Here is a 21,711-nt window from a genome sequence, read left to right as displayed (position 1 = left end):
TTCCCAGTAGCCGGAATTACAGGCATGCGCTACACGCCTGGCTGATTTTTTTTATTTATTGTAGAGATGAGGTCTTGCTACCCAGGCGGGTCTCGAACCCGCGGGCTCAGGCAATTCACTCACCTCAGCCTCCCAAAGGCGCGGTATTACAGGCTGAGCCACTGAGCCCGGCTGGAACTTTGAGTTTTTAATTCTATCCATGGCTAACCTGTCTACCAAATTTTTGCCTTTCTCATTCCCTGATTCTACTTTGTGCCTATTTTAAGCTCTTGGGGTTAGCTGGTTTCTCCCATTCTTTATGTCTGCCCAACAAAGCCTGTCCTTTCCCTACCAATCCCTATTTTTCTTCCTGTATTCTCAGCAATTATTCTTCCCTTGTCAAAGAAATATTTCACCTTTTTCTAGAACACTGAACTTACTCCTTACCTTAACTGAAAACGACTTTCTTTTCTCTTTGCTTCTTTTGCAGCCCTCACAAGTGTTCTACTTTCATTTAGCAACTTTCTTTTCTTGAAAATCACTTCCAGATATACTGGTTTTCTGGATCACAAGAAGGAATCATGGTGTAGCATGTTATTCAAGTTCCTCCATAGATTGGATACAACCTGCAATTTCAGGCCCATCTTTTACCAGTCTTTACCATACATCCTACAGCCTTCTAGAGGCATTGGATTACCTGCCCTCTAAGCAGCAAATACAGCAGGTACCCTTGTACTCTGTGCCTTTGCTTCTGCTGTCCTCTCTTATTAGTATACTCTCCCTTTACTTCTTACTTGTAGAGAAAAAGCCTATGCAAAGTTCCTCCTTCCCTCTCTTAGTACTATATTGAAAGCTATTTAAATAAAGGAATCATGTTTACTTGCTTTTGTATACCAAGCTTAGACCAATGCTTAGCACATAGAGGAAGTATCTAATAAATGTGTGTTCAAATGCATACCTGTTTCGCCTGGAGGTAAATGAAACTCTAAACTCTGAAACAGAAACTTCTTATCTGAGGCTCTCAGCTTATGAAAAACTTTAGCCAATTTCCTGTCATGTTAAAAGGCTGACTGGACTGGAAAAGTGGAATGGCAGCAATACCGTTTATCCCTTTTCCTCTTGTAACATTATCTTTACACAGACATTTAATGAGTTTGTTCATTCAGCAGATATTTACTATATCCTAACCAGCTGCTCCAGTAGTAATGCAGAGGAGCTGCCATGGGGACAGTGGACAATAAGTATCCAATTTTCCCTACAACTACATCACTACACAAGTTTACTGAAAGGACAAGGGAATCTGGACCTTAGAGGGAAAATAAACACTAATATTTATCACTAGTTACTAATATTGAAGCACAGTGAGAGAAAAATGGCAGAACAAATCAAGTTCTGGGAACTACAAGTAGTTCGGAATGCTATAACATAAAGTATCGCAAGAATGAAGGAAAATGAAGCCAGAGATATTCAGAGACAATATCAAGAAAATCCTTGGGTGCCATGCAAGAAGTTTGCATTTAATGTAGGCAACAGAGAACCCCTGTAGGATTTTAACTGGGAGAAGAGGAGACAAGATTTGCAGTTTGGAGTTTGTGCGAGAGGGGAGTGAAGTGAGAAGCAGGCCAGTAAGAGCCTGTGGTAAAAGTCCCAGTAAGACATCATGAAGCCTTAAACCAAAGTAAGGACAAGCTAAAGGAATAGGAGGAGACAGACTTAAATGAAATTTCACAGGGGAAAGGATTTGGTGAAAAATACATGTTGGAGATTAGAGAGAGAAAATAAAACTGCTCAGGTGCTGTGGCCAGTCATTTATTTGAGAATCCAAGAGAGGGAACAAGGTATGAAGGAGGAAGATAAGAAATATGGTAAAAAAAAATATTATGTGTGAAACAAGAAAAATGTTGCAAGAATAGAATTTATGAATTAAGAGAGAACTGTACCATAGGTATTGCATACATCTTTATCTATGCATCTATAGATAGATAGATAGATAGGAGTGTTTTGGTTGTTTCCCCCTCCCCCTTTCTTTCTTTTATGAATTGGTTGCCTCTCACAGCCAAAAATTGACCTTCTCCTCCATAATGTTTCTAGCTACTAGAAGTAAAACTTATGGTGGTACTGTAAGAAGTAGTTTGGAAATCAACTCTCAAAATGTTTTTCTTGAGTATCCTAAGAGACTTAGGATTACTGTAAAATGAAGCATTTCAGTGTTTCCTCATTGATTTATGAAGATAGTAAAAAGTTCCATGAGAGAAGTCTTACATTAGGTAAAATATATTTAATAGTTCAGAATTTTATAGAGTAACACCTTAGGATTGAATGAAGTCAAAATTTTCTACATGGCACAGTGCCTAGTTATTTGGGCATAAATAATTATTTAAGCTTAGAGTTGTTTATACTGGCTTAAATACTATTTACCTTTGTCTAGCCCTGTTCTTGGTGTAAAATTCCTATAACTGGAACTCTTTGTACATTAGTGCTTAAATATTGGGTACCCAATAATAGCTTGGTATCATCCCCAACTATTACCAAATTAAAAAGTTTAGAAGGTGAGACTTATCTTCTATAGGACTCGATGCATAAAATGTGATTGAGTTTATTTTTACTTCCTTTCTCTGTGGTATAAAGCCTCTTTGTTATCAAGAACACAGGTGCAGGTGTGTTTCCTCACTCTCCTGCCTTTTTACTTGGTACCTCGCTTCCCATATATTTTTAAGGCCATTTATCATTTTCTCATGTCCATACTTCATTTCCCAACTGAAAGACTATATTGGGGAGGAGGCAGCTATTGGTTGGAAAACATAGGAGAAGTATCTTCCAAAGACAAAGTAAAGTCAAGAAAGCTACAGATGTTAATATCATTATATTATGGCAGTGGTAGGGTAAGGGGATCACGTGAATTGCAACCTCCTTGAGTAAAGAAAACTATTCTGTATTTCTCTGAATTCATTGTAACATATTGTTAATAGGATTATTGTTCCTACTGAGACTATTTTACGCTTAAAGTTTTAATTTTTCCTTTTAGGGCTAAAGACATTGCCCTCACAAAGTGAAATGATGGCAGATATATCTAAGGCTCAAGAGAAAATGGAAAATAGGTAAGAAATTCTCCTAGGAAGATATATGGTTATTTTTTCTACTTATTTCTTAATAAGGTCAGTATTATATTTAGTTTCCTCATGTTAGTTTAAGGATTTAGATTATATTTTGAAGATAAAACAGATTATATTTTGAAGATAAAACAGTAACAGTTTTTAACAGAATGAAGAAATGGTAGTTTGAATGTGAATGGGAAAGGAGAAAAACTTAAGAAAAATGCTTTAAATCCTATATTTAGGGCCTATAAAAAAAGTTGAGTAGGAAAAAGAGAGAAAATTAGGTATATTATTTTTGTGAGGATTACTTGAAGAGCTAGTAGAGCTGCCAGAAGAAGGGTGCCAAGAAATTAGTGAGAGATGGATATGATTGAATTACAGATCTGTGATTTACAAATCTGCAGTGGCCATTTTGCTGGCTGCACCATGTGATAGCACTCGTAGGTCACAATGACTCATGGTATGAATAGTTCACATGATTTGGGAAGGTGGTAACAACCAGATGCTTAGTGCTTTGGTGAACACAGTAATTTAGCAGTCTAAGTTTCAGAATTTGAGCTCAGTCACTGGATGGTTTTTATTTGGACAAGTGGAAGTTGATAGTAAGTTCCCTGTTCCCTAAATGCCTGTGGAAGAGCCAGAGGCACAGTTGTTCCAGGTCTAAAGAGGTGGTTTTCTTCAATTGATTATACTAGTATAACTGTCCCCACCTTGGAGGAAAAGAAAGTCAGTTTTTTGTTAAGCCTGTTACCCTTTGCAGGTGCTCTCCTGTTTCCCTCCTTTCCACTGCCCAACTTCTGCAGTAATGTTTCTAAATTCTCACCCTTTGCCTTCTAAGGCTCCTGATTGTAACTTCCATTCTTACTCCTGAAACTGCTCTCTTGAAGGTCACTCATGATGAGCTTCATTTTCTTTTCTCTCACTATGGAGTTTGGTGCTTTCAAGCATTTCTCCCTTCTTGGAGTGCTTTCTCTTCCCTTCTTTTCTGGCACTAAACTATCTTATTTCAACTTTCCTCTTATTTTTGTCTAATGACCTTCTGACTATGAGCAGTCATATACCCCAAGGATATAATTTAACCTTTATTGAGGGCCGACTGTGTGAACACATTAAATGTTTTATATGCATGAGTTTATTTAATCCTCATAATAACCCTCCAGGGCAGGAACTAGTGAACATCTTTTGTGAAACCTACATGAATACTATAGGATAAATAAATGCATTCCTATAAACCCTCACACCAACATATATCTATAAGGGAAAGCTCTCAAATTCTTTCCCGTCTTATCTTTGTCTCTTCTAAATTTAGTCCCATTTCAGTAAATTCCTACTTGACTCTCTATTAGCTCCTCTGAAATTCTATCTTGTGCACTGGCTCACACCTGTAATACCAGTACTTTGGGGGGCCAAGGCAAGAGGATTGCTTCAGCTCAGTAGTTTGAGACCAGCCAGGGCAACATAGCGGGGCTTGTCTCTACAAAAAATCAAAATATTAGCAAGGCATGGTGGTGTATGCGTGTAATCCCAGCTTCTTGGGAGGCTGAGGCATAAGGATCACCTGAGTCCAGAAGGTTGAGGCTATAGTGAGTCATGATTATGCCACTGTACTCCAGCCTGGGCAACAGAGTGAGACCCTGACTCAAAAAAAGTTATTTTTTAATCACTTCTCCTGACCTCATTTTCAGTCTCAATTAACTTGACTTGTCTTTTCTCTTCCTTTCTGCCCTACTGCTCTGTTTTATTTTCATTACACATAGTAAAAAGCAAAAGTCACCTGTTAGCTCACCAAATTCTACTCCTTCCACAAAGATATCACCAATAATTACATCCCCCCCAAGTCCTTTTAGCTTTTTTTTTTTTTTTTTTTGAGTTGGAGTCTCACTCTGTCACCCAGACTGGAGTGCAGTGGCCGCTCTGGGCCACCGCAGCCTTGACCTGCCGGGCTCCCGCAATCCTTCCGCCTCAGCCTTCCAAGTAGACGGAATTACAGGCATGCGCTACCATGCCCGGCTGATTTTTTGATTTATTGTAGAGATGAGGTCTCACTGCCCAGGCGGGTCTCGAACCCACGGGCTCAGGCAATCCACTCACCTCAGCCTCCCAAAGGCGCGGGATTACAGGCTGAGCCACCGAGCCCGGCTCCTTTTAGCTTTTTAAATATGCTTTTGGTATAACCATTCCATCTGACTCCATTTGGAGGACCATTTGTTCTTATGGGATAAGTCATCTCCCTTGTCCTTTCAGAATTCCAAATTAACATTGGCCCTGGGAAGTCCTACCCTGTGGACCCTACCACCACTGTCCTCATAAAATAATTGAGAATCTCATATTTGAGAATTTTTATGGTGGGTTCTCTCTTTCTCATAACATCAGAGTCCTTTGTACCTAGATCTGCTATACCTAACCCTCATCTTATCTACATCTTCCACATCCTTCCAGAACCGAGCTGTGATAGTTCTCTTTCAACTACCCCATCTGTGCATTTATATTTAGTAGTCTAAAACCACATGATTTATCAAAATCTTATATTCATCTCTGCTTCAGGTATATGTCTTATTTCCTCTAGTAAAGATGCTTAAGAACAGTGACAAACGTCTTACGTTTCTATTTTCCACGGCTCCTAACTCAATATTGAGTCAATAGCAGACACTCAGAAAGCTTTGATTGACTGACTGACTTAATGAATTATTGATGAGCCATGACTTCTGTCTTTTCCACTTCAGGTATGTGGAGAGCCAACGCCATACCATTCAAGGAGACTACGTAGGTACCATGGAAGAGCTTGCTGAGTTGTTGGGAGTCAGGCCCAATCTGCTGTCTCTGGCCTTTACTGACCCCAAGTTAGCATTACAGATACTACTGGGACCCTGTACTCCAATCCAGTATCGTCTACAGGGCCCTGGAAAGTGGCATGGGGCTCGAAAAGCTATCCTCACCACAGATGATCGTATCAGGAAGCCTATGATGACAAGAGTAGTTGAAAGGAGTAATTACACAACTTCAACAGTGACAATAGGAAAGTTTATGCTAGCTGTTGTTTTCTTTGCTGTAATTATGGCTTATTTTTAGCTGTCCCATTGTCATTGCCCCATTTTTCATTGGGAAACTTGATCTAGAGATGTTTTCAGAGCATGACAATATTGAATGACTCCCAGCTTCGTATTGCCCAGAAATCTACTTTCGTGTCGCTTTCAAAAGCATTAATTCCTTCCTCTTTTTCCTATAGTAAAATCTCACTTTTTCATTTGTGCTGATTCCTCTCCATTTATCTCACGATCCATCCTTTTTTTCTTCCAGTAATCCCCAGATTAGTCATCTTTGTATGCCCTTAGCAGAGTTCTTGACATGTGGTAGGTGCTTAATAAATGTTTGTTATTATCAGATTTTATGGTGTGGAGTATAAGTCAGCATCTGTATTAGAAATGGCTTGTTTCATGTAACTCTTCTTCTGATGGGATTTGATTATCTATTAGAAGCTCAATTTTTGTTTTTTATATTAAAACTAAATATTTGTTTCCCAAGAGATAAGAGAAATAATGATCTTCTAATAGCTGTGTGTATCTAAGATAAGACATATAAATACTTAAGACATTTTATTTCCACTTGCTGTTCACTAGTGTACCTGATATCTGGTCATTTTAACCTATTTTCCCTAAGAAATATGTCTTTATTTTCTCAATAAAGAAACTACCTTCAACTTTCCAGGCTTATAGGTCATTCAAATAATCTAGCATCTGCCAATAAGTTTAACTCAGTTGAGAAATTTGGAATTTGCAAATTAGCTGTCCTATTTTTTTTAATCTCTTGGTTCCAATATTAGGATCTGACAGGGCTTTATCTTAGGAAATATGGACAGTAGCTGCCAACTATTGTAGTGTGGTCTACAAATGTGATTTTATTTGTCTCCCCCTACTCTAATTTTTTCTCTTCCTTCACCTCTCTTACATAGAGTCTAAGTAATAAGTAATTAAAGAGGCTATTTATGTATTAAATTTGAATTGGTATTAAAAAAAAGTAGGGACATTCTGCTGATACCATATAGTTCTGAAGAAAGCAGGGTCATTGACATATAACCCAGTACTGCTGATGGTTCTGTTTTCTTGTCTGTAGTTTTGCTCTGTTCTATTTCATGGAGAAATTAACTAAGGATCAGTTGTCAGGCACACTGAACTCGATGAAGAAAGGTACCAATCAGGTGTATGTTCATAAAAAAGCTGTTGTACAATATGTTCCTATTTAAATTGCTGCCTATAATTTAACAACAGGATAAAGTTGAACTGAAGAGAATATCAAGTATTATCATCTTTCATAATACAGACACATGTAAGAGAACCAGAAATGTGAATACAACTTCTGCCTAATCTTTTAACTACTAGGACAACTGCCTGCCATTTCACCTAATTTACCTGTGAAATGCCTTTGGAAAATCAGAAAACTGGGAATTGGTATTACTTCTTAGGTCTTTTTCCTTCTCTAATCTTTGTGATATTGATGCTTTTTCATTAAAATGGACCTAGTATTTTTTTAACCTGCAGATTACTCTAGTTCAGAATTAAACTGAAGGTCTTTCTTTTTAATTTTCTTTTTTTCAACACACAAATTTGTCTTTTAGCATGTAAATTTGTTTTATTAACAGTCCTTTGGTAATATTCCCTTATCAGCAGTAAGTACCACAGTTTGTTCTCCTTCTTCTGTGTTGGGTGTCTCACCCTGTGTGGCCCAGGCTAGAGTGCATGATCATGGCTCACCGCAACCTCAATTTCAGGTGATCCTTCCACCTCAGCCTCGCAAGTAGCTGGGACTGCAGGCACATGCCATCACACCTAGCTGATTTTTTTTATTTTTGGTAGAGACGAGGTATCACTATGTTCCACAAGCTGGTCTTGAACTCCTGAGCTCAAGTAATCCTTCCACCTTGGCTCCCCCAAAGTGCTGAGATTACAGGCATGAGCCATCACTCCCAGCCCCAGTTTCCTCTTTAAGTGAGAAATATGTAATTCTAAATCGATTGACTTTCTTATTCTACTTATAATATGTAAGGTTACAAAAAAATCATTGGTTAATTTCTGTTCCAAGCTAAAAGATATGAATAGGAAACTGAACTCAAAATAATTTAAGATACAAAGCCCTCATTACTGATGAATGTCTACTAATAACTTACCATAGCTTGCTCTTGTAATTATATTAAAAGGTTATATCATTTTCCTAATTATATTAAATCTGATTACAGAAAAATATATTATTATAATCCCAGAGTATAAGGAATTGCTCAAAAAGCAAACTAAATGGCATATGTCAAGGGACACAGGAGCCATCTCAAAGTGGCTAAAGGTGGAATAATTTGAGCAATAAAGTAACCTAACATTGGATTATTAACATAAAATATTAAAAAATGAGTTCATGCTGATATAGATGATTGAATAAAATAATAAAATGAAATAGACACATCTCCCAAACAGAAGAATTCCAAAGAAGGTATGTATTCTGTCCTCAAGAAGTTGGAACAGAACTCCCCACTTCTTAAGTGTGAGCTGTCCAGTGACTTCCTTCCAAATAGTACAGTATGGAAAGAGGGAAAAAATAACTTTGCAATTAAGAAACGAAATAAACACGATCGCAGCTAGATGATTGTGTGACCAGTCATGTTGACAGTATGTACCCTTGATGTGATATGAGATGGTCACTTTACCTCTGTGGAATTCCTCCCCCAAAACTTAAATTCAGTCTAATCATGAAAAAAAAATTAAACAAACCTAAGTTGAAGAATATCCCACAGAATTCCCAACCACCTCGAAGTTTTTAAGACAAAGAAAGCCTGAGAAACTGTCATGGTACAGAAGAGCCTAAGGAGATATCTAAATGTAGTTGGTATCCTGAATGGGATCCTGGAACAGATAAAGGACTTTAAGTAGAAATTAAGGGAATATTAATGAAGTATGCATTTTGGTTTATAATAACATATCAATATTGGTTTATTAGTTGTGACAAATGTACTACACTAATGTAACAGGTTAACAATAAGGGATATTGGGTGTGGGGATATATGGGAACTCTGCACTATCTTTTCTTTTTTTCTTTTTTTTTTTATTTTAAATAAGTAGGGTACAATTCAGGGTTAGGTATACAAATGTTTATTATGCAGATACCCTTGTTGTTGAGGTGTGCCCCTGCCCTCCCCTGGCAGTTTTCTACTACTACCAATCCCTTAATAGTTGTTCAAGTTCCACTTATGAGTGAGAAAATGATACTCAGTTTTTTGTTTCTGTGATAGATCACTCAGTAGTATAGACTCCAAGTCCATCCAAGTTGCTGTGAAGTTCATAATTTTGTCCTTTACGGCTGTGTAATATTCCATCATGTATATGAACCACATTTTTTTATCCAGTCCTCTTTTGATGGGTAGCACGGTTGGTTCTGTGTTTTTGCTATTATGAATAATGCTGCAATGAATATGCATGTGCAGGTATCTTTTTCATAGAGTGATTTGAGTTCCTCCGGGTATATTCCCAGTAGGGGATTGCGGGGTCATATGGGAGGCCTATTTTTAGATCTTTTAGGAAGCCACACACAAAAAAGCAGCTTTTCTTAAATCTAAAATTATTATGTAATTAAAACGTTTTTTTAAAAAAAGTATTAAAAGAGTATTTTTGGCTCAAGATTTGACCCAGAGCGACCATCTGGTGGTTTTCTCAAAGGAGAAATATTGACTAGTATCAGCCATTTAAGTTACTATGCTTTTCCATGATTACTCTACAAATTAGTTTGATCTAATAAAGCATAATATAACTTAACACAAACAATATTGCTTTCTTTGCTGAATAAGTATAGACTACAATTGTAGAGGAGGTGATATGGTGATACGAGGTCAAAAGACACAACTTTTTTTTTAGAGTCTCACTCTGTCACCCGGGCTGGAGTGCAGTGGCACTCTCACGGCCACTCCAGTGTCAACCTGCTAGGCTCTGGTGATCCTTTCACCTCAGCCTTCCAGAATTATAGGTGCACGCTACCACACCTGGCTAATTTTTTTTTAATTGTAGAGACAAGGTCTTTTCAAGTTGTCCAGGCTGGTTTCGAACCTGTGGACTTAGACAATCCACTCAACTCAGCCTTCCAAAGTGCTGGGATTACAGGCTGAGCCACCGAGTCTGGCCAACACAATTCCTTAAGATAATTTAGATAAGTTCTTTCTTTCAGCTAAGCACATTAAGCCAGTAGTTCCTACTAGCACAATTTATGGTATGTTAATGACAAGTACATTAATAAATAAGAAATTTTATGCGGGGGGCCAGCCCCTGCAGAGAGATTTAGGGGGTCCCTGGGAGGTGTGGTGGCGTCGGCAATTATTCTGGAGAAATAAAGAGAAAGAAAGAGACGGGGTGGGGGAGAAAGAAAGAAAATGGACATCTGTTCAACGGATTGAGCAAAAGCCGTTTAATGGGACAAACCATAAGTCTTTTATCCCAAATTTTCACAGGCTAAATCACAAGACTTTCACATGAACACAAAGCCAGGTGAATGAGGGGTGTCCCCCACCCACCAGGCATTTTTCCCAAGCATGAGGAAGGACAACCCCAAAATTATCTCACTGTTCCTTATGTTTGGTTAATGTTCCTCAACAGCAATACAACAATTCCAACATCATAATATTCTAATAATCAATAACTTCTAAAGCTTATGCATACACAACACCTAATGACTAACTTAAATCCTAATACCTTTCTATTCTGTGCTAATTCTACCTATACTATAGAAACTCTTAATTATAGTTCAAACCAGTTCCTAAAGAATGTGGCCCAGTCCAAAGATCACGCTGGGCCGTTTCTAGGAACAATTGATTACAATCTCTTAACAAAATGGCTATTCTAAAATCCTATATATCTGTTTTAATTTCTATAAAACTTTCTAATTCCTAATCCTAATATATAAAGCTGATCATCAGCAATAAAGCTTCTAAAAATGAAACCCAAATATAAACTACAAACTGTAAATTGTACTAAGGCCAAAACCACAATAGTAGAAAATGGGAACAATGAAATTTCAAAAGTTAGCTGATTAAACCTCAAAATATCATGTTTGATCATGCTTGAACTAACATAATTCACTGACGTAGCATAACCTATTCTACAATACTTTCTATGAATAAAATAAATTAAATTTCTATAATAAGTAGAAAACCCTACACTAACTGTAGCTAGTTAAAAGAAATACGCCCAGTCCAAAGTACACGCTGGGCCCTTAGGAATGTGGCCCAGCCCAAAGTTTGTGCTGGGCCATTTCTGGTAACTCTAGATAATCATCTATACCATCTAAAGCTGAAAACAGCTCTCCATAAGTATATACTAATTCTACAAATATACTTTTAAATCTTATAAAGAAGCTTGCACCGAATAGAAGGCTCCCAAATGTGACCTGAATTTGAATTATATCTAATACCTAAGCCGAAACTGCAGTTCATGGGAAACAGGAACAATGAGTTTCTAGAGTCAGCCATGTCTGTCACAGTCACAGAGCCTTCAGCTTAGGTCAGCAGAGTTCCTTTTGGCTAAATAGAAAAAGGGAGGAGAGAATGGGGTCAACAGCTCCTGAATGCATCCTAGTGGTCTCGGGGTCCACAGTCCACCTTGATCCCTAATGTTCAGGTGGGCCTCCGTGGCCGACTCTCAACAATTTTTTTTTTTGAGTTGGAGTCTCACTCTGTCACCCAGACTGGAGTGCAGAGGACGCTTACGGCCACCGCAGCCTCGACCTGCTGGGCTCCGGTGATCCTTCTGCCTCAGTCTTCCAAGTAGCTGGAACTACAGGCATGCGCTACCAGACCTGGCTGATTTTTGATTTGTTGTAGAGATGAGGTCTCGCCAAGTTGCCCAGGCGGGTCTCGAACCCGTGGGCTCAGGCAATCCACTCACTTCAGCCTCCCAAAGGCACGGGATAACAATTTTACTTAATACTGGGTGTGTGCCCTGTTGCTTTTGGTTAAGAGTAACATAATATATAAACATCTTCCAGACTGCCTACTTGGAATTTCCCAAAGTGCCAAGTTTTCCATGCTTGTACACACACACTTGTGTTATACTCGCCTCTTGAAAAATTCTCCACTTGCCCAGCTGGCTAGCTCCTTTTCCATCTTCACAATTCCGTTCATCTGTTATCTCTTCCAGGAATATCTTCCCAATCCCCAGTATGAAACAGGTGATCTTTCTTTGTACTCTCCTTGTACCTGGTGTATTCCTCAGTTAAACTGAATGAATACCCTTATCACACTATACGAGGATGGATCCATAAAAAACCTGGAATTCATTTATAAAAAATTGTGTAGTTATTCTTCCATGTTTAAACTTCAATCACCTTCAAAGTACTCTCTGATGCAATATCCCTATCGAGATGCTTTTTCCATTGCTCCAAATAGTTCTTGTCAATTTGGATTCCTTTTAGTGCTTCTGACGTTTTTGGTTTCATCTCTTCCACATCAGCAAAAAGTCTCTTTGAGAACTTTTTTCATCCTGGGAAACAAAAAAACAGTCACTTGGGGCAAGATGGGGTGAATAAGGAGGATCGGGCATGGGGTTCATGCTGTACTTGGTTGCAAACTGCTGAGCACTTAGTGTGGTGTGGAGAGGTTGTTTGTGTAAATCATCCATCATGAAACGGGCAAAACAGCAAACATGTTGAAACAATCTAAAAAAAAAACAAACCCAAACAAAAAACACCACTGCAGCCTCTCACAACACTAGCTGGTACACTGATGCTGATGGGCTCTTAGAACACTTACTTAGTGGGGGAAGCTTCTACAAGGGGCCTGCCTTCCAAAAGTTAAGTTTTTTGGGGGGTCCCCCGTCATATAACTATTGGTTCTCTCATTTGTTTCTTCTTTGAACTAGTAAATTCCTTGGAGGAAGATACTTTGTACTTAATCTGTGTGTCCCTCCCACTTAATGCAGTGCCCAGAATATAGCAAGAGCTTGCAAATTAATAATTAATTAAAGCCGGGCTTTGTGGCTCAGCCTGTAATGGGCTACCTTTGGGAGGCTGAGGTGAGTGGATTGCCTGAGCCTGCGGGTTCGAGACCTGCCTGGGCAACTTGGCGAGAACTCATCTCTACAATAAATCAAAATCAGCCGGGTGTGGTAGCGTGTGCCTGTAGTTCCAGCTACTCAGAAGGCTGAGGTGGAAGGATCGCTGGAGCTCAGCAGGTCGAGGCTGCAGTTGCCGGGAGCGGACACTACACTCCAGTCTGGGTGACAGAGTGAGACTTCAACTCAAAAAAAAAAAAATTAATAAAATGAATAAATTCAACATGGGAGGTAAAATATATAATGTTCAATAATTAAAACAGTGAATAATATAATTAAGGAGATTAAAGGGTGTTTAATGTTCTAAAATATCTGTGGGGCAAGTATGTTCTTCCTAAAAACATTCTGAGTCATTGATCTGAGCCAGTGTGTTCTCTCTAATGTTGAAACACAAGCAATATGTCCTGTCTGTAACTTGTTTCCTCAATCAAATACAGCACTTAGAAATTCAGGATCTTGATTTTTGTTTTTTTTTTTTTTTTTGAGTAGGAGTCTCATTGTCACCCAGGCTGGAGCGCAGTGGCACGCTCCTGGCCACCAGAACCTTGACCTGCTGGGCTCCGGTGATCCTTCCACCTCAGCCTTCCAAGTAGCTGGAACTACAGGCAAGCACCACCACGCCCAGCTAATTTTTTGATTTATTGTAGAGATGAAGTCTTGCCAAGTCGCCCAGGCGGGTTTCGAACCCGTGGGCTCAGGCAACCCTGTCACCACGACCTCCCAAAGTGCTGGGATTATAGGTGTGAGCCAGCAGGCCCGGTTGAAAGTCAGGATCTGAACCCAAGAAACAGTATCTTCCCTGATCCTCATGCTGTCTCTCCTTGCTTTCTCATAGTCCCCAGCTCCTTGAAGCACCCATAACCACTCCCAACTGAAGTTATTTACAGACTTGCTTACATCCCTTCATTCAGTGATAATTTCAACACCAAGTTCTCTGCCTCTTTATAATACATATCTACCCCTGTAGTTGATGTTAACATCTATGTAGGTAATACTTTCACCAATCTAATGTATTAGGATGAGGTTCAGCAACACATAACAAAAAACCCCACACAATGGCTTAAACCAGACTGAAATTTATTTTTCTCTTATATAAAAAAAGTCTTCAAGTAGATAGTCCTCAGATGATATAACAGCTCCACAGCTCCTCTTTCTGCTCCATTATCCTCACTAAGTATGTGGTTTATACCTCATGGTCCAAGATAGCTGCTGCAGCTCCAGCCATTATACTGGCATTCTGCACAAAAGGAAAGAGAAATGTAAGAAGGGCACACTCCTTTTCTTTTAAGAAGTCTTAACAGAAGTTCCATATAACATTTTCATTTAGATCTCAATGGAAGAACTTAGTCACATATATATTTAGCTACCAGGGAGGCTAAGACATATGTCTTTATATAGAGAGCCAAGGTGCCCAGGTAAAAAGGAGGTTTTGTTATTAATAAGGAAGAGAGAATGAATGTTGAGGCAAACCTCTAATACTTTCTGCCACCATTTAGCCTTCTTACTCCAATGATTGTTTCTATGACCTTCTTACTCCAGTGATTTTATGACCTACCTCACCTCATATACTTACACCCATACCATGGTTATATCTAAGCCATCTAAGCCAATATCATTGCTAATAACTATACCACCACTAAAATCTCAATTTCAAGCACGCCACTTTCGGATATCACCCCTCACCTTTTCGGTTCATTAACTCAGATACTCTGACTCCAGAAGTTCTTTGACTCCACTGGGCTTCCATCAAGCTGTTCTGTCTTCCTTTTCTAGCCCTCCTGGCTTAAAATTCATGCTCTGCCAAGTGTGGTAGCTCATGCTTGTAACCCCAGCCCTGAGGTCAAGGTAGGATTGCTTTAGCCCTGGGGTTCAAGACCACCCTGGGCAACACAGCAAGACCTCTTCTCTACAAAAAATAAAAAAATTAGGAGTAGTGGTGCAGTCTGTAGTTCACAGCTACTCAGGAGGCTGAGGAGGGAAGACTGCTTGAGCCCAGGAGTTCAAGGATGTGGTGAACCATGATCATGCCACTGCATTACAGACTGGGCAAGAGAGTGAGACCCTGACTCAAAAATGAAAAATAAAAATAAATGCTGGGCCCGGTGGCTCACACCTATAATCCCAGCACTTTGAGAGGCTGAGGTGAGAGGATTGCCTGAGCCCAGGGGTTCGAAACCAGCCTGGGCAACTTGGCAAGACCTTGTCTCTACAATAAATCAAAAATTTAGCCAGGCATGGTGGTGCACACCTGTGGTTCCAGCTACTTCGAAGTCTGAGGTACAAGGATCACCTGAGCCCAGCAGAGTGAGGCTGCGGTGGCTGTGATCATGCCACTGCACTCCAGCCTGGGCGACACAGTGAGACTTCGACACGTAAATAAATAAATAAATAAATATTTAATAAAATAAAATCCATGATCTAACATTATAATCACTCTGCCACACAAGCTCAACTCCTTTGTTGCCCTCCTCCATACTTGCTTGGCTAAGCTTCACCTTTGGTTATGTGCCTGCACCAAAACAGCTACACATGTCAAGAGAAAAATGCCACTATGGTGATTTGCATTGTCTTAAATTCATAATCACCAAGCATAAGTAGGACTTCAGTGCTACCTGCTAACCAAACTTCATTTTTCTAGTCAATTATCTGTCCCACTCTTCTAGTTCATTATTGCATACCTCCTATCTGCTTAAGCCTCACTTTGTCCCCTTTCCTCACAGATAATTACCTAGCTTTTTTTCCTATAAAAAAATAGAAGATATAAAATTTTCACATCTCTCCACTTAGTGGCAAAGCTTTTAGTAGGGGCTAATCACATAAGATCCCTCTGCTTAACACATATCAAAAATTCCAGACTCCCAGAAGGAAAGCAGGTGTTTAGCATAAGCCACACTGTTTGTATCAAAAGTTTAGACACAGTTGAGCCACTCTCATCAGTTAGGGTGATAAGAATCCTCCCCAAATCAAAGTTCCCAGATACCATCTATAGGCCAAACCTGCAAGCTGGCCTTTCCAAGGGTAAGTGGTCACAGGCCTAGAGTTATGTTCTACCTCCTTGAGGGGGCAGTATCTACATAAATTATTTAGAATTCTGTATGGGAGAGATTTGTCCCACTTCCTGGTTGGTTTTGAGTTTTTATTTCTGAGGAATGAGACAATTATGGTTCTGAGAGTCAGCTAAACTCCTTTTGACAAAATGTCTTTTATTGGGGATCTCCAACACTGGCCTCCAGACTCTTGCATAGCCCAGTATTTCTCAAAATGTGGTCTGTGAACCAGAAATATCATCACCTGGCCCTTGACAGAAAATCTCAGACCACATCCTAGACCTACTGGATCAGAGACTCTGGGCACATAGCCTAGCAATTCGTACGTTTGGCCCTGCAGGTAATTTTGATGCCTAATCAGATTTGAGAATGATTTATTCAGCCAGATGAAGCCAAACTGGCTCTGCCAAGCCTCCCACTAATCCTGAGGCATTTATTGTACTCCACTAACTGCCAGTACTAACAGCTCTGACTTGTGAAAATTGTGTGGGTATGGGTGGGAGTGTTGTGGAGCTGGGGTGTGTTCAAACTAGCATCTTCCGCTCCTTGATGTTTTTAAATCAACTTATTTTACATCTCTTTTCAGAGCTCTTTCTTCTCTATTTTCTTGGGTAGACATTCTCTCATTTGAAGAGTAGAACATGGCACTGGACTTCCTCATGTATTTTATTTTTTCATTACCTTATTAATTTTAAAAGCTTTTTATTTTGAAATGATTTATCTTTCAGAAAAGTTGAAAAAATAGAGTTCCCACACACCCTTTACCCAGGATCCCTAAAGGAAATATTTCATATAACATTGTAACAAAGATTAAAATAAGGAAATGAACACTGATCTAACAGTATTAATTAGACAACTGTCCTTATTCAGATTTCACTACTTTTTCCACTAATTTAATTTTTCTGTTCCAGGATTGGATTCAGGATTCCATTTTGTATTTAACTGTTATATCTCTGGAAGGTAGAAACCCCAAGAATCTTAGAAGAACTTGGTAAAATAATCCTAACAGTAGTGCAGCCATTTTTTTCTCAGCCTTAGCCCTGTCATGTATTGCTGAGCCTTTCTGTTGACCAGCCTATTATTTTACCTCTTAATCATTAGCAAAAGTAAAATCGGCCTCCCAGAGAGTCCTCATGAGTTTGGATTTGGTAATTATTGCTAGCCCCTTAAGCATGTCTAGCCCTAACTGTTCATCTAGGCATCTACATTTCCAGCAATGATGTATTGTTGTCAGTTTTCTGTAACCAGCCTCTGGCCCAGCCTCTCTGGCCCACCACCTGGAGTCACCAGTGCCTGGGGATGTCTAGAAACAAGACTTTTGTGACTTCCTTGTTATCTTCATTAAAGAATACAACCTCCAGACTTTTCCCTTAGTCAAAAGAGCCTTAAATACACCCAATCTCTCAGCCTTCAAAGCCACACTCGCCTACGGAATGCTGGCCCCTTTCTGTGTATGGAAAGTGGGTAATAAGTTTTGCTTCTGTCTCATTTGCAATTCTTTGCATTATTCCCGAGTTTACCCCTTCAGTCTCCCCTAATCTGAGTCAGTTCCTCAGTTTTTTGTTGTCTCTTAGGACCTAGGCACATTTTTAAACATTCTGACTTGCTTAGTTTAAATGTAATGTTCTTTTTTTTTTGGTCACTGGATTTCATCCAGGATACATTACATTTAACCATCACTGGGCTCCTCTAGATTTTGAGTTTCTCAGACTTTCCCTGTTTTTGATGTTGATAGTTTTGAGGAGTACGCACTATGTATTTTGTAGAATATCCTTTAATTTGTGATTGTCCAATATTTTTTTCTCATGATTAGGCTGGGGCTATGGGTTTTGGGGAGGAAGATCTCAGAAATAAAGTGCTATTTTCATCATAGCATATCAAGGGTGCTTGCTACTAATAACTTATTAGTAATGATGTTAACTTTGACCACCTGGTTGAGGTAGTGTTTGTCAGGTTTTTCCACCATAAGGTTTTTCTTTTTCCCCCCTTTCCATACTGTACTCTTTGAAGGAAAGTTACTATGCTCAGCTCACACTTAAGGAGAATTATGTTCCATCTTCTTGAGGGCAGTGTACCTACATAACTTTTTCTTTTTAATTCTTCAGTATAAGAATTATTCTCCATTTACTTGTTATTCAATCATTTTTTTTTTATCAGTATAGGCTCAAGAATTTTATTTTTAATTCAGATTATATTCAACACTGAATTATTTATTTCAGTTTTCAAATGATCCCAGCCTTAGCCATTCATTGGGAGTTCTTTTTGTTGGCTCCTGTGTCATTATGATATACAACCGCTGTTTTGTTTTGTTTTTTTAAAAGCACGTCTTCACTTTCTGGTACTACAGGATGCTCGAGACTTATCTTGTATATATCTTGCCCCAGTCCTAGAATCAGCCATTTCTCCAGGAGAACTGATTACTTTTATTGTTGAATGGTATTAGAAACTAAGAACTGGGTGCTAGGTATGCTCATTGCTCCTGGTTGTCATTGCTTCCAGGCCCTTCAGAGGACAAAACCTGGAAACATACATGTATACTAGCCTATGAATAAACATATATTATAAGTATTTCTGTATTTGTCCATCTGTATCTGTATTAGGCTAAACATGAATTCATACTGATGCCTCCAAACTAACCCAGGATTTAATGATCACATGCATAATCCTCTCACTTTACAGAAAATTTACAACTAGAAAAATAAAGATACTTCTCCAAGTCAAACAATTTACAGTTCGCAGTCTACTTGTACTACATCAATACTCACGTGGTGATGACAAATACATACTAAGTGCTCCATCAATGCATACTAATTAAGATACTAATTCTTCCAATAATGTACGCCTATAATTTTGGAGGACATTTTCATGACTGTTTAGTCATAAGTGTCACTACAGGTCATACCTATTTGGAGTTGTAATGATTTCCTTAGAGATTTCAAGAGCGTGAGCTCCTTTGGAGCAGGACAGCTTAACAGGTCCAACAAGTGTTAGACCCTCAGTCAAGCTTTGCTGAACTAAATGAACTACGCATATCAAGAAATGCTGACTAAATATTCAACCTGCATCTCATTTATAAAATGGGATATGATTGATCATCTGTTCTTCCTACCCCCAGAGGGCGGTACTAAGGATCATGTGATATAATTTGTATGCAAAGCCTTCAGAATCTGAAAGGCAGAATTATGACACTATTTGGGGAAAATTCTGTACCTTTGAATTTGGGCTCTCTTCTTTTGAGTGGGCAGTATGCATGACCTTCACTACTTCTCAGCCTATATAAAAACTATTGAAAAATTAAAAATAAAATCATTGGTATTTGCTTTTTAAGATAATTAGTTCACTCAATGGTTGAGCTTCTTTTGTATATAAATTTGTATCTTTTTTCTTGTTAAAGCTGATTTTGTTAATAGTATTCAATTTTTTCTTTAATTTTGGTATAATATTCATACAGTAATATGAATTATCACCCTTTTTAGTGCACAGTTCAGTGAGTTTTGATAATACCACTACAATCAAGATACAGAACTGTTCTATATCTTTTCCCCCAAGTTTCTTCATACCCCTTTTTAGAAAACCACTCCCCTCACTCCCTACTCCTGGCAAGCACTAACCTGTTTTCTGACCCTATAGTTTTGATTTTACCAGAATGTCATATAAATGGAGCCTGGCTGTTTTCACTTCCCATAATGCTTTTGAGATTCCTCCATATTACTGTGTATCATATTCCTTTTTATGGCTGAGTAGTATTCCATTCGTGACTATATTACATTTTGATTACTCATTCACCAGCTTTAGGACATTTATGTTTCTTCCCATTTGGGGGTGAATATTAATAAAGCCACCTATACTTTATACAAACAAACATTTCCATACAGATTTTTGTTTGAATCTGTTTTTATTTCACTTGTATAAATATCTGTGAGTGGAATTACTAGGTTGCATGGTAGGCATATGTTTAACTTTATAAAAAAGATTAAGATTGCTTTTTGAAACAAACCACCAAGATCAGATTTAATATCCATCTTTGATCATAAATGAGGATGAAACCTGGTGAAAGGAGATGGGAATATAGCCTCCAGATGCCCAATTTAAACTGTCATTCAGTTCTGTAAAATCATTCTCACATCCTTTCCTCTCACAGGAAGTAGGCACCTTCAGCTGTGTGCATAGAAGCTTGCATGTGAGACCGTCCATGTTATTTTCCTGTTTATCAGGCAGAATGGTTGATCTGAGGAGACCAGTGGCAATGACATCCTAGATACGATAACATCAGGAAAACTGTCACCAATTGCTTTGCCTATTAACTCATTTTTTTCCTTCTCTCTAGAAGGAAAGAGGATTGAGGTAACAGCAATAAAACTAAAGGGAAAAGTTATATTGCTATTGGTTAAAAGGGTCTTGTTTCTTTACCTACTCATTCCTGAGTCTAAGGGGGAAAAAAAAGAAATCTGGACCTAAGAGAAATAATTCTTCCTACATGTCAAATTACTTTTGCTCTGTGTCTAAAACATGCAAAATTCAAAGTTGACTTTTATTATTAACTGCTGAGTGACTTACAAATGCTATTAGAGCAGTACAATGCATGGATATTCTCCCAAAGCAGGTAACCCAAAGTCATTTCCATTCAGCTTTACAAAACCAGTTCTCTCCTTAATTAAGTTTTCCACTGGCTAATATAATACTCAGTTTGCTTCTAAGCTGATCAACTACTGCAAAGAAACACATACCAAGGACATGGAGAAACCATCTTGGGGCAGAACTCTGAATAGTATGCAAGTCAAGTTTTAATGTATTATTCCTTCAAGGGCCTTGCTTCAGAGTCCTATGGGAAGGATGAAAGGGATTGGGGGATAAAGAGGAAAGGTAGGGATAACCAAAAGGAGACACCCAAGCAGTAAAGATTTTGGAGGGACGAGGTTACAATAAAATTGTACCTTTTCTCCTGTAAACTGACTTTGGTTATGAGCCAGATAATGAGTTTATATGGGGCAGAGCAAAAGATGTAGGAGCAGTGGATTTGTTGAACTTAAGTGGATTTTCAACTTCATAATATAAAAATGATGTTTTCAACAAATAGAGCTGCTCACTCAGAAAGGGTAGCCTATATGACTTGGGGTTCCCCATCACTGCCTATGTTTAAGCCTACATGTCACATCTAGTTGGAAATGTAGTAAGCAGTATTCATGTGCCCTTCATACTGCAAATGTTTATTGAAAGTTTACGAAGTCCATATGCTATAAGAAAGCGTTTGGCAGTAATGGGAAACTGTGGGGGTGGGGTGGGGGGAGTGTGGGATTGGCAGTTGAGGGAAACTGCTAGGGGAGGGAGGGGCATACCTCATTAACAAGGGTACCTGCGTAATCAATGTTTGTATACCTAACCCTAATTGTACCCCACATCTTTATAATTAAAAAAAATAAGTAATAAAAAAAGTTAGCCGGGCTCGGTGGCTCAGCCTGTAATCCCGCGCCTCTGGGAGGCGGAGGTGAGTGGATGGCCTGAGCCCGCGGGGTCGAG

At 38.8% G+C, this 21,711-nt stretch overlaps 1 protein-coding gene across 4 annotated transcripts in view; it reads left to right on the top strand.

Annotated features, from left to right (window-relative positions):
- FMO5 (flavin containing monooxygenase 5) overlaps window positions 1–9,113 on the top strand; it is a 31,310-nt gene extending 22,197 nt beyond the window's left edge. For 2 of the 4 annotated variants that reach the window (XM_021715365.1, XM_008063764.2), the window contains 2 exons: window positions 3,005–3,077; window positions 8,799–9,113. In XM_021715365.1, the coding sequence (XP_021571040.1) occupies window positions 3,005–3,077; window positions 8,799–8,877 (152 nt within the window). In that variant the 3' untranslated portion in view covers window positions 8,878–9,113. Of the gene's footprint in view, window positions 1–3,004; window positions 3,078–5,797; window positions 6,772–8,798 lie in introns of those variants that run through there. The other 2 variants (XM_021715366.1, XM_008063763.2) reach the window with 1 other exon arrangement.
- Window positions 9,114–21,711: the final 12,598 nt, after the last annotated feature.

Source organism: Carlito syrichta, unplaced genomic scaffold (genome assembly GCF_000164805.1).
Source record: "Carlito syrichta isolate Samal-C Ts95f unplaced genomic scaffold, Tarsius_syrichta-2.0.1 Scaffold307024, whole genome shotgun sequence".
Taxonomy (NCBI): Eukaryota; Metazoa; Chordata; class Mammalia; order Primates; family Tarsiidae; genus Carlito; species Carlito syrichta.
Note: the sequence above shows the minus strand (reverse complement) of the source record. Positions and strands in the feature narration are given on the sequence as shown.